Source organism: Theropithecus gelada, chromosome 13, assembly GCF_003255815.1.
Source record: "Theropithecus gelada isolate Dixy chromosome 13, Tgel_1.0, whole genome shotgun sequence".
NCBI classification, from domain to species: Eukaryota; Metazoa; Chordata; class Mammalia; order Primates; family Cercopithecidae; genus Theropithecus; species Theropithecus gelada.
Genome location: NC_037681.1, coordinates 14,518,446 through 14,530,735, shown reverse-complemented (window position 1 = coordinate 14,530,735; position 12,290 = coordinate 14,518,446). Strand labels below are relative to the sequence as shown.

Sequence of the window (12,290 nt, the reverse complement as noted above, 5' to 3'; positions counted from 1 at the left end):
CAATGGGATTCTGAATCCATTTCAAGGGCCAGGTAGCTCTATCATGTCCCATGGCCACGGACGCACTGCCTGTAACCATGACAACAGCCTACCACATTCTCTAGTCATGGCCAATCTTTTATAAATTCATGCCCAAAGTGAAGGGGCCAGATTCATTGGATTGTGAAAGCGTAGAATTGTGCAAAGCACTTCTGGCCTTTGGGGTCAAATAGATATGCATTTGCATCCTGGCCCCATCTTGTAGCAAGTGTGTGACCTGAGTGAGTTGTTTAACCTGTCTGAGATTTAGCATTCTCATCTGAGCCTAAGGAAAACAGTCATCTCCCTTGCACATACATAGTCTGATACCTGGAACTCAGTAAGTGCTAGTCTTTTCTTCCTTCTATCCTATTGTAGACCTAAAGGGGAACTGGAAGAGCCTAAGGTGGGCACAAATGTGTCAGGCATAGAAGATAACTTAACAACACGTGTCTGCTGTATTTAGCAAATGAATCTATACATCACAGGTGCAGTGGAAGAAACATCAAATTTGAAACATTTTCTCTTTAAAAACTTCATTTAAAAAATACTGTATTTTTTTCCAATTCTAGATCACCATTTTTTTTTTTTTTTTTTTTTTGAGATGGAATTTCACTCTTGTTACTCCGGCTGGAGTGCAATGGCGTGATCTCCACTCACTGCAACCTCCACCTCCTGCCTCAGCCTCCCAAGTAGCTGGGATTACAGGCACCCGCCACCACACCCAGCTAATTTTTGTATTTTTAGTAGAGACGGGGTTGCACCACGTTGGCCAGGCTGGTCTCAAACTCCTGACTCAGGTGATCCACCTGCCTTGGCCTCCCAAAGTGCTGGGATTACAGGTGTGAGCCACTGCACCTGGTCTAGTGATACTCCTGATCATTAATTTCTGATGAGGAGTAACAACTACTATAAAATCTATTCATACTCACCTTTGGTCAGTAAGGCATTTAAAGAGCTAATTCAATTACACTGAGGTCAACAACTCCAGACTTTGCTTTATTCAACAGTAAGAGAATGGGACGGGAACAAATTGCCTTGAGAAACATAAAACCTAATGCATATACACACACATTTAGAAAACAACATCAGGAATTTATAGACCTTTTGAAACCAAAGCCACCCTCCCATCCTGGACCAAGACTCTCTGAACTTATCCATCAGCGAAGATCACTGACGTTGTAAAGATCTGCTTTTCTGACATCCATAATATACTGTCTGCAGTAGGATATGTGCATGTGTGTGTGCATGTGTGTGTCTCTGTGTGTGTAGACTGCTCAGATTTTCATTTTTTGCCCCCTGCTCCCATGACAGTTGATGAAGTTCTTGCTCCTTTGAATCAAGAGGAGGCAGAGCAGGATTTGCACATCAATGAATCAATCTCTTTAATAAAAATAAAGGAAAAATATTATAACATTGGTTACTAAAGGGAAGATGGGTGATATTTGCAAAGTTTCGGTAGCATTATAAAATACCTTTACACTTTTGTTCCATAGAAATTATACTCAGAAATGGAAATTAAATGTCATCAGAAGAAATAAACACAGCTGTTTCACTGAAAGACAAGTAACTAGTAAAACTGTGGAAGTTAAAAAATTTTTGCAGATAACCTGTGAAAACAGTCACTATCAAACACTGGTCAACAGCACATCATTGTATAAGGTAATGCTTTTATGTTATTTTAACTTTAAGACTTAATGGAAAAGATAAAATTCCCAAAAGAGGGATTGAGGGCTACCATTTGGTCTCATAGCAAGCTGCCTGATCCCACATGACTCACTTGCCCTGTTTGAGCCGAGTATCCTCACTGGCTTGTTGTCAACAGCTGATACATAGTATTAAAATATGTTCCACAATAGTTTCTCTGGATTTGGTGTTCAATAAATGATCACAGCTGCCTGTCTCACACTCTTCCTTCATTTTCCTTCTCTTTCAATAAGTTACTTTTTAGGAATGCTAGTTCAAGGATTTCCCTTTTCTCCCGTCACATGTACTTAACATGTAAAACTCAATTGTATATGTTTTTCTGAATACATTAGTTCTTTTTATAATATTGAAAATGGTAATGCTTTTATAATATTTTAACTTTGAAACTGAAAAATGAAGAAAGCAAAAAGCACTCATAAATCCATCAATTAGAGACTTCGTGCCTTTTTTTTTTTCTGTGAAGCATTTGCTTTTTAAAAGTGGTATATTTTATTTTATTGTGTTTTTTCCTCTAAGAATTATGTTGTGACTATCCCTTCACATCTTTAAATGATCTTCTAAACATGGGCTTTCCGTTTTTATGTGCCTGATTTCATCTAACTAATCCCATTGTTATTGGACATTTGTGAATTGCCTATTTTTCACTATTATTTAAAGGCTGAAATGAATACCACTTCCACAGATCCTTGGGTGTTTATATAATTTGTCCTTCAACCAAATCCCTAAATGTAGAATTACTGAATCAAAGGCTGTGAGCATGTTTATGTCTTTTTCTTCACACTATCAAACTCGTCTCCAGGGAGCTCTGCCAATTTTACCCCACACTTGAAAAAAGAATCCCAATTTTCTGTCACCTCCACAACACTGGGAAATAATGCTCCTAGAATGTTTCAAATTGGATGTGAAAAATTTCTAAAACTCCTAGTGGTTTTTTCACTTTTCTTAGTAATAAATTAAACTTTTGTATCTATTTATTGCATCTTACTGCAATCAGGCAATTTTGTGGGTTGCCTGTTTATTTTCTCTGTCTACTTCAGTTGGCATACCTTTTACTTGTTGAATTTTAAAAGCTCTTATACACCATCGAATACTATGCTGCCATAAAAAAGGATGAGTTCATGTCCTTTGTAGGGGCATGGATGAAGCTGGAAACCATCATTCTCAGAAAACTAACACAGGAATAGAAAACCAAACACTGCATGTTCTCACTCATAAGTGGGAGGCGAACATCACACACCAGGTCCTGTTGCGGGGTGGCAGGTAGGGGATGGATAGCATTAGGAGAAATACCTAAGGTAGATGACAGATTGATGGGTTCAGCAAACCACCATGGCACGTGTATACCTACGTAACAAACCTGCACATTCTGCACACGTAACCCAGAACTTAAAGTATAATTAAAAAAAAAAAAAACTCTTTTAGACCACGCTATAGGAATTAAGTATACACATACATAGTGTGTGTGAGTATAGAGTATGTGTATGCATAAAAAACGTACACACTCCCATCCACACACAAACACAAATTGTGTAGTTCAGGGGTCCCCAATCCCCGGGCCACTCCCCCTCACTCACATTACCACCTCCTGTGAGATCAGCAGCGGCATCAGACTCTCATAGGAGCAAGAACCCTATTGTGAACGGCGCATGCGAGGAATCTAGGTTGCACGCTCCTTATGAGAATCTAATGCCTGATGATCTGTCACTGTCTCCCATCACCCCCAGATAGGACCACCTAGTTGCAGGAAAACAAGCTCAGGGCTCCACTGATTCTACATTATGGTGAGTTGTATAATTATTTCATTATATATTACAGTGTAATAATAATAGAAATAAAGTGCACAATAAATATAATGCACTTGAATCATCCCCAAACGAACCATTCCCCACTCAACCCCTACCCACCGTGGTCCATGGAAAAATTGTCATTCATGAAATCAGTCTCTGTGTCAAAACGGTTGGGGACAGCTGATGCAGTTTATATGGAATAACAAATCTGAATAATGTGACTCTGTCATGGAAACTTTAAAGACCTATAAGAGAGAGTGGTCTGAACAGAACTTGGGAAAGCTAAAGCGAGTGATGATGACATCCTTGAAACTTTTGTTTGTGCCTTATGCTTGAACACTGTTTACTTGTGATTTCCAAAGACAGCTCTTATCTGAAATGTTTTCTAAACATTTGAGTCAGTCCTGAGTTGACTTCACTCTATTTCCCATCAATGTACAAATGTGTTACAGTACATGTAAAGTAGTGAGGCATGGTGTGCTGAGTTTTAAGATATTCTGACCGGGCGCAGTGGCTCACGCCTGTAATCCTAGCACTTTGGGAGGCCGAGGCAGGCAGATCACGAGGTCAGGAGATCGAGACCATCCTGGCTAATATGGTGAAACCCTGTCTCTACTAAAAATAGAAAAAAATAGCCGGGCGTGGTGGTGGGTGCCTGTAGTCCCAGCTACTCAGGAGGCTGAGGAAGGAGAATCATTTTAACCCAGAAGGCAGAGGTTGCAGTGAACCGAGATCAAGCCACTGCACTCCAGCCTTGGAGACAGAGTGAGACTCCGTCTCAAAAAAAAAAAAAAAAAAAGAAATTCCAAAATGCAGATATAAATATCTGCAGATATAAATATTAAGAGCATTGATGCACCAAGGATGTTTAGCTAAACAATTGACCGCAGGGCTGAGTATTCTAAGCCTGTTGACTGATCATGACTTCACCCGAGAGCAAGGAGTCTAAATCAGTAGACAATTGAGTAGACAATTTAGTAGACAATTGATTGGAAAGGAAAAATGAAGAGTCTCTGATCTTTTCTAAAGCTTGAAAAAATTAGTTTGGCTTTATAAAATTTTGACTTATACATAAATAATTTACTGATGTGAGGTACACATGTGGGTGCTTCACGGGCACATTCTGTGCAAAATGGGTCTAACCCTAGTGGCTGCCAGCTCTGAGGGAGAAGTCTGCGGGCAGTAGGTTCTTCTTGCTTGGTATTTGCAGAAACAGTGTCCAATCATCAAGGATGGCCATTCAGCCCCCAGCCTTCCCATGTGGTCCCTGCATGGCTCTGGGACCTACCTCTGGGTGTCAGATGTGCTGGATTGAAGAAAGTGGCTTTATTACAGTTAGTATTAATTCCTGTGACATGTATGGAAATGTGTGTGTGAGAGAGAGATGTTTGAGTATACCTATGGATTTGAATATTGTTGATGCATTTCTAATCAGCTCGCTGGCTTCTGGTGCAGAGTGTCAAAGGTGTGGGTGGTCTGCTAGCTACTCGGTTCTCTGAGTAATTCTCCACCCACCCCACTACCCATCGCTGGGATGCATAGTCCAGAATACACAAAATTGGACTGAACATGTATGAAAGAGTTGTGACTCAAGCAAGGATTTGTGTTGTAGTGTTCTCTCTCTCTCTGTCTCTCTCTCCCTGTTTCTGTCTCTGCGGGTATGTGAAAGAGAGATGAAAGAATATTGATGAAAGCAGCTACAGTGCTCATACTGCCCCATGCGCTGCTTCCCAGCATGTATTAATAATGATAATCATACCAACAGCAATGGGACTGCATTTAATTGTTTCAGTAAAAGCAGTACCAAGTCATTGGGACATGTATCCAGGAATTGCTACTTTCCATTCTGTTTTCCTTTTGCTCTAAAGTTATTTAACTCAAAAATTTGGATCATTGTAATTCAATTCGGTTTTTACTTAAAGTATTTTAACTTGCTTTCTTAAAAACAGAACTGTAAAAAGCTACTGGAGAACAATAAAAACCCAACGATAAAGAAGAACGCCGAGTTGGAAGACCAGGGGTATTACTCCTGTGTGCATTTCCTTCATCATAATGGAAAACTATTTAACATCACCAAAACCTTCAATATAACAGTTGTGGAAGGTAAGGGAAATCTTAGAATTGGGAAGAAACAGATGTATTTTAGTAAAATGGAATTTTTCCATTCTTCAAAACTGTGTAGGAATTGAGAGTCCACTTAGTTGGGGTTGTGACAACACCACTAGTTCAAATATAAGGGTCAAAATCTTCCTTTTGATGCTCCTCTACTTGGCTAAATAAACCTTTCTTTTTGGCAGGAAATGAAAATCTATATGAATAAACCTCACATGAGTCAGCTGTCTCTTATATATGGAATTTGAGTAAATTGTGGAATCTTTTGTTGTTGAATTTACATTTTCACTCCACAAGTATTTATTGACGATATCTATACTCAATAAACTGTACTTAGCACAGGGAGGCTGGGAAGCAAGGAAATATGAGATGAAGTGAGCACTGTGCTATTCTCAAGGGATTTGATTATAATCAGGAGAAGTAATAACCTAATGCCACCGTATGAAACAGCATTATCTGTGAGGCTGCAAGAGTGCAGGGGGAAGTTGGAGGAAGGACAGATGCAGGAGGCTCCCTTTGACCTGCGTCTTGGAGGGGGAGCCTTATGAAGCAGTGACCTGCTGGGGAAAGGGATCTTGACTGGGAAAGTTAAGGAACGTTGATGTGTTGGTGGGAGGGGAGGGATGCTGGACCCAGGCTGTGTGTGATGGAAGAACAGTATCATGGGACATTAAAGGTATTTAATTAAACCTCACCCAGTGAAGATATTTGTCATAAGGCACAGCTGTTAATTGATCATCCAGTCCCTTCTTGGGAACTACCAAGGAAATGACCAAATCACACAGCAGTGTAGTCCAGATTTTAATATCTGATTGTTGAAGTCTCTTTTTTCCATTGAGTCCAAATATCCCTTCTCGTAGCTTCCAACCACTGATTTTGATTTGCCTTCAAGAATTTCACAGATTAAATCTGGCGCCTTCTTAAAATGACAGCTCCTTTCCTGATTTGAAGACAGGTGACTTATCCAGTCTAGACTTTTTTCCCCCCATCATCCTGAGAAACTGGAAACTGTAACACTTGCGTGGGTGGCTAGTTCAACAAAATCTGTGGGCTCACATTTGCTGCAGCCTTTGCTTTAGCAATATCTTTCCTCTTCACTACAACCATATAGCTATATACACCCACTTATTGCCATAGTAACAAATTACCCCAAGTTTAGGGTCTTCAGTAAAATCAAGGTTTTGGCAGAATGAATTGCTTTACTTCCAGAGGCTGTAGGGGAAAACGTATTTTTCTTTCTTTCTTTCTTTCTTTTTTTTTTTTTTTTTTTTTTTTTTTGAGGCGGAGTCTAGCTCTGTCGCCCAGGCTGGAGTGCAGTGGTGCAATTTCTGCTCACTGCAAGCTCCGCCTCCTGTGTTCACGCCATTCTCCTGCCTCAGCCTCCTGAGTAGCTGGGACTACAGGCACCTGCCACCATGCCCAGCTAATTTTTGTGTTTTTTTAGTAGAGGCGAGGTTTCACCGTGTTAGCCAGGATGGTCTCGATCTCCTGACCTCATGATCTGCCTGCCTCAGCCTCCCAAAGTGCTGAGATTATAGGGGTGAGCCACCACGCCCAGCTGGAAAATGCATTTCTTTGCCTTTGCTTTCTCCATCTTCTAGAAACTACCTGCATTTCTTGGCTTGTGCCACTTCATTTCAGAGCCAAACACATTCGCTTCCCTCACCCCATCTCCTTTTTGACTCTGACCTTTCTGTCTCCCTCTGACGAGGACCTTGAGATGACATTGTGCCCACCTAGATAATCCAGGGTGATCCCCCTATCTCAAGATCCTTAATTTAATCACATCTAGAGGTTCCTTTTGCCATGTAACATATCATATTCACAGGAACTCGGGAGTAGGATGTGGGAAACTTTGGGGTCTATTATTCTGCCTGCCACAGTCCAGAACTGGGGAAACCCATAACTGAATTTTTAAACTCAAAAACTTAAATTCTATGTATAATCATCTACCCTAAACTCTCCAAATTTTCTTTCATGTATGTATTTTTAATATCGTATAAATCTCTTTTCCTTTGATACTTTCAGAACCTGCACCCTCTCTCCCACCATCTTTGCTTTCCGCCCATCAGCAGCTCTTTCCTTCCTTCTTTGATGAAGCTGTAGGAATATCCATTATTAAAAGGGTACTTGCTATGGGCCAGGGATTGTGCCAAGTACTGGAGTTGAATCATGTCATATAATCCTCACAACAGCTCTGTGAGGCTGTGGCCTTGGGTGAGTTCATTTCTTAGTTCCTCTCTGCCTCAGACTCCTCACTGTGAAATGGGGAAGTAATGGTTCATCCCTCATAGGGTTGGCTGAAGATGACTGAGTGAGTGTGTGTTCAGCTCTAGGATGGCTCCAGGGACAGCAAGAGTTCCACTGTAATGACCATCTCCCACTGCTGGGTTCCCAAACCTCACCTGCAGCACAAGCTGTTCTTCTCCCATAATTGTCCATCTTATTTTCCTTGTCTTCTTGGAGAATGTCAACTGAATCTCTCAGGACTCCACTCAAATGTCCCTCCTCCTCCATGCCCCCATGGTCTCTTGTTTGCTTTTCTGATTGCTGTCAGAATTGCATTACATGTGTGCCTCTGTCAATGACTTGAAAAGTTTCTGGAAAGGTTTGCACTGAGTTCTGTTCCTCATCTTTGCATCTTGAATACCTACGATTGACACTTGGCACATAAAGGTGCTCATTACATGCCTGTTGTGTGCATCATTGAGACAGCAACAACTCCTTTGATGCTACATGCAGCAAGAAGTCTAGACACTTCACCATCCTGGCTATTTTTATTTGGATTTGGCGAAGTTTGCCACGAGTCTACAGAAATTAGAGCTTGGAGTTGGAGAGGACAGCCAGGAGGTGTTCTGACCTGTGTTGAGGACGGGGGGGCTCTGAGCTCCCACCTTCTCCATGTTGTGTCTTTATTACAGTCCCCTTGCCTTCGCAGATGGAGATCTCTCAGCTGCTATGTAGTGACTGCCGTAGTGATGGAAAGGTGTGATACCTCTCCTCCCCATCTTAAGTCCCGTGACAATGCTCCCATAACAAAAAACAGATTAACAAGGGGCAAGCAAAACAGATTTATTTAATCAAAGTTTTATGTGACATAGGAGTCTTCAGAAAGGAAGACCCCAGGACCGGGCGTGGTGGCTCACGCCTGTAATCCTAGAACTTTTGGAGGCCGAGGGGGGCGGATCACCTGAGGCCAGGAGTTCAAGACAGGCCTGGCCAACATGGCAAAACCCCATCTCTACTAAAAATACAAAAATTAGCTGGGCTTGGTGGCGGGCACCTGTAATCCCAGCTACTTGGGAGGCTGAGGCAGGGAGAATTGCTTGAACCCAGGAGGTGGAGGTTGCAGTGAGCCGAGATTGTGCCAGATGCACTCCAGCCTGGGTGACAGAGCGAGACTCGGTCACAAAAGAAAAAAAAAAAAAGGAAAGAAATGAATACCCCAAGACTCAGGAAAACCACTTTTTTTCTTTTTAAATGCTTAGGTTCTAGAAACATGGACAGTCATGTAGAAATGTGATTGGACAAGAGGGGATGACCTAATGCTAATAGACTGAGTGGGGAAACTCAGCAAGACCTGTCCAGATTCTTCTTGGCCTCTCTGTGGTATTTCTTTTTCCTGGGTAGAGAGCAGAGGGTCTTAATACTTACTGTCAGACCAAAGGAGGCCAGAGAATTTATAGCCAGCTCCTAGACAGAAAGGCAGGAGAAGGTTAGAGTCATGCTCCTAGATTCTACGGCTTACTTTGGGGAAAAGGATTCTAGTTTTTATGATCTGCCTTTGGGAAGAGGGAGTCTGGTTTCTAGGACTCGCTTTGGGGAGAATGGGGGCATGAAGCAGGAGGGCAGGAGAAGGTCAGAGAGATCTTGGTTTTGAGGCTGCTTTGAGGTCTTCAAATGTGCTTTAGTTTAAAGTACTCAGCCTGCCGAAACGCCATACTTTGGGCACTGTTTGTGGAGCCCAGGAGTACCACTGCCTTCAGCTCGTGCTCGTGAATCACAGCCACCTGCATTCCCACCGGGCATCTGCCACTTTCCTGGTCTCACGCTCTGGCTGATCAGGTGGTGTCTCCTCCTACTGCTGATGACCTCTATGCCGTGTTGACTCTGATAGCCTCCTAGGTAGACTGGTCATGTCAAGGGCATGAACTACGATGTTGTTTCCTTCTATGACCTACATGGGACTGCCCCCTTCACTTTATACCAGTTGTGCAAACTCAGGGCTGATGTAGGTTTCCAATGATATAATTTGAGTGTTAGTAGACAGCATCCTTTGCTAAAGATGTCCTTCACGCTGCCCCTTCTCAAGTCTCCCATGTAAGTTTCTGGGGGAAAAAATGGATCCAGAGAAAGGTAGTCATAGCAGTTTTCCCCCTCACACAGAAGTTGCCTCCTGCGGCCGGGCGCGGTGGCTCAAGCCTGTAATCCCAGCACTTTGGGAGGCCGAGACAGGAGGATCACGAGGTCAGGAGATCGAGACCATCCTGGTTGGCACGGTGAAACCCCGTCTCTACTAAAAAAAAATACAAAAAACTAGCCGGGCGAGGTGGCGGCACCTGTAGTCCCAGCTACTCGGGAGGCTGAGGCAGGAGAATGGCGAGAACCCGGGAGGTGGAGCTTGCAGTGAGCTGAGATCCGGCCACTGCACTCCAGCCTGGGTGGCAGAGCGAGACTCCGTCTCAAAAAAAAAAAAAAGAAGAAGTTGCCTCCTGCCCCTTTGTCTTTGAATTCAAGCCCATGTTGCTTCTTATTGTCAGACCCGAGAGTTGGTTCTTTCCCTGGATACATCTCAGCTCCTCCTGCCTCTCTACCAGCATTCCAGGCTTGCCCAGAGACTCCGAATCCCAGGAGAACCCAGTCCTGACTCTCAACCCCGGGGTCCACTGTGCTGGTTTCATTCTCCTGTTCTTGCTCACATATCTGCCCACTGCATTCTCCACTGCTCACTCTGGCACTGCACTTTCTGAAAGGGCTCAGGGAGGTGTGGGAGCTGCAGGAGGGCTCCTGAGTCTCACTGTACTCCACTCAACCAGGCATTCTGCTTGCTGAGCACCTGCAAGTCCCAGAGGGATGTTCTGGACCTTGCTTGGGAACGCCCCAAAGCAGCGGGGCTACTAGCAGGGAACAGTCCTGGTCATGAGGAAGGTTACCAATGCGGATATCAGGGCTAACGATAACTTAACTATGCACCAGTTTAAATCTATGACCACAACTGCTCTTAGGGTTTGCAGTTGCCAGCTGCCTTAGGCAAGAGCCTGCTGGGTGATGACTTACTTCCCAAGCATCACCAGATGGGGACTGAGGGAGCAGAATTTATGTGTGGTACTTCCAGTCAGGGTCAGAAGCCACTCAGGGGCAGAAGTAGACCTTGGCCTATAGGCGTGAACTTACCAGCAGGGCCAGGGCCCAGGTGAGGCTCCCAGGCACGATATTGAAGGGACACTGCTCTTAGCATCTTGCCAGGGAACGGTGGGCACCTAGAGTGAAGAATTTGCTTTTCTCAACCCATCTTGTCTCTGCACCCTGTAAATCCATCACTGGCCAGCTGAGGAAGACAGATGGAGGGAATCGAGACAGGGCAGAAAGGCTCTTCCCGGTGATATTGCATGGTCCAACTCTTGCATGTTTGATTGTCTGGGAGTCAGGCAGCAGTGGATGGGCATCTTCCTCTGCCTTTTAGTTAAAGTCAGCAGAAGCTGCAGATTTGAGTGAGAGAAAACCAGATGCAAGGTGCTTTCAACATCTCCGTCAGCTTGGAGTTGATGGAGAATGAAACAATAAACAATATGATCTGTGACCTTTAGTTAATGCAAATAGGAGTCAAGTGAATGTAAACCAGTAATTATTGGAATCTTTGTTACATGAAATGAGCATATTATCATAGATGCTTCTCTTAGAGAAGCTCAAGGCAACACTAACACATTTGTCTTTTCTTTTGTCACTTCTAGATCACAGTAATATAGTGCCAGTTCTTCTTGGACCAAAGTTTAACCATGTTGCAGTGGAATTAGGTATATTTCAATATATGTATATTCTGCATTTATAAGTAGGGGACATAATAGAGTCTTCCAAGGGTAAATACAATACATTATTGAATGACACCAGATACACATTTCATATTTGCTGACTAACGTTACAAAACTAAAAAAAGAGTGCCATTTTTTGAATCTTGCCACTTTTAATCTGACACAGTGTCATTTCAACCTTTTGGAATTTGTAGTGACTTACTTAAGGCCCACAGTATGGTATATCTTGCTGAATGTTCCAAATGCATTTGAAACAAAGGTATATTCTGTAGGTTTTGGTTTTACTATTCTTTAAATGTCAATTTGGTTGAGTTCATTAATGGTGCTGTTCAAAACATTTATATCCTTACTAGTCTTTTATCTGCTTGTTCTATGTGTTGCTGCAAGAGACGTGAATATCTCCAACTATTATGGTCAATATGTCTCTATCTCCTTTAGTTCTGTCAATTTTTGTTTTATATAGTTTGGAGCTATCTTATATGCATACACAGATTTATGCCTGTTGAATTAACACATTTACCATTATGAAATATCTCTCTTTATCTATCATAACACTTCCCCTCTCAATGTGTAGCTCTGCCATATGAAATAGTCACACAAGTTTTCTTTTGCTTAGAATTGGCATATTTGTCTTTTT

General features: G+C 42.7%; 1 protein-coding gene across 2 annotated transcripts in view; it reads left to right on the top strand.

The window, feature by feature from the left end:
* Window positions 1–12,290, top strand: part of IL18R1 (interleukin 18 receptor 1) — a 41,449-nt gene that overhangs the window by 15,177 nt on the left and 13,982 nt on the right. Inside the window, exons 2-5 of one of the 2 annotated variants that reach the window (XM_025353798.1) lie at window positions 1,515–1,680; window positions 3,450–3,506; window positions 5,462–5,615; window positions 11,576–11,638. In XM_025353798.1, coding sequence (XP_025209583.1) covers window positions 3,504–3,506; window positions 5,462–5,615; window positions 11,576–11,638 — 220 coding nt within the window. In that variant the 5' untranslated portion in view covers window positions 1,515–1,680; window positions 3,450–3,503. The remainder of the gene's footprint in view (window positions 1–1,514; window positions 1,681–3,449; window positions 3,507–5,461; window positions 5,616–11,575; window positions 11,639–12,290) is intronic. The other variant, XM_025353796.1, reaches the window with a different exon arrangement.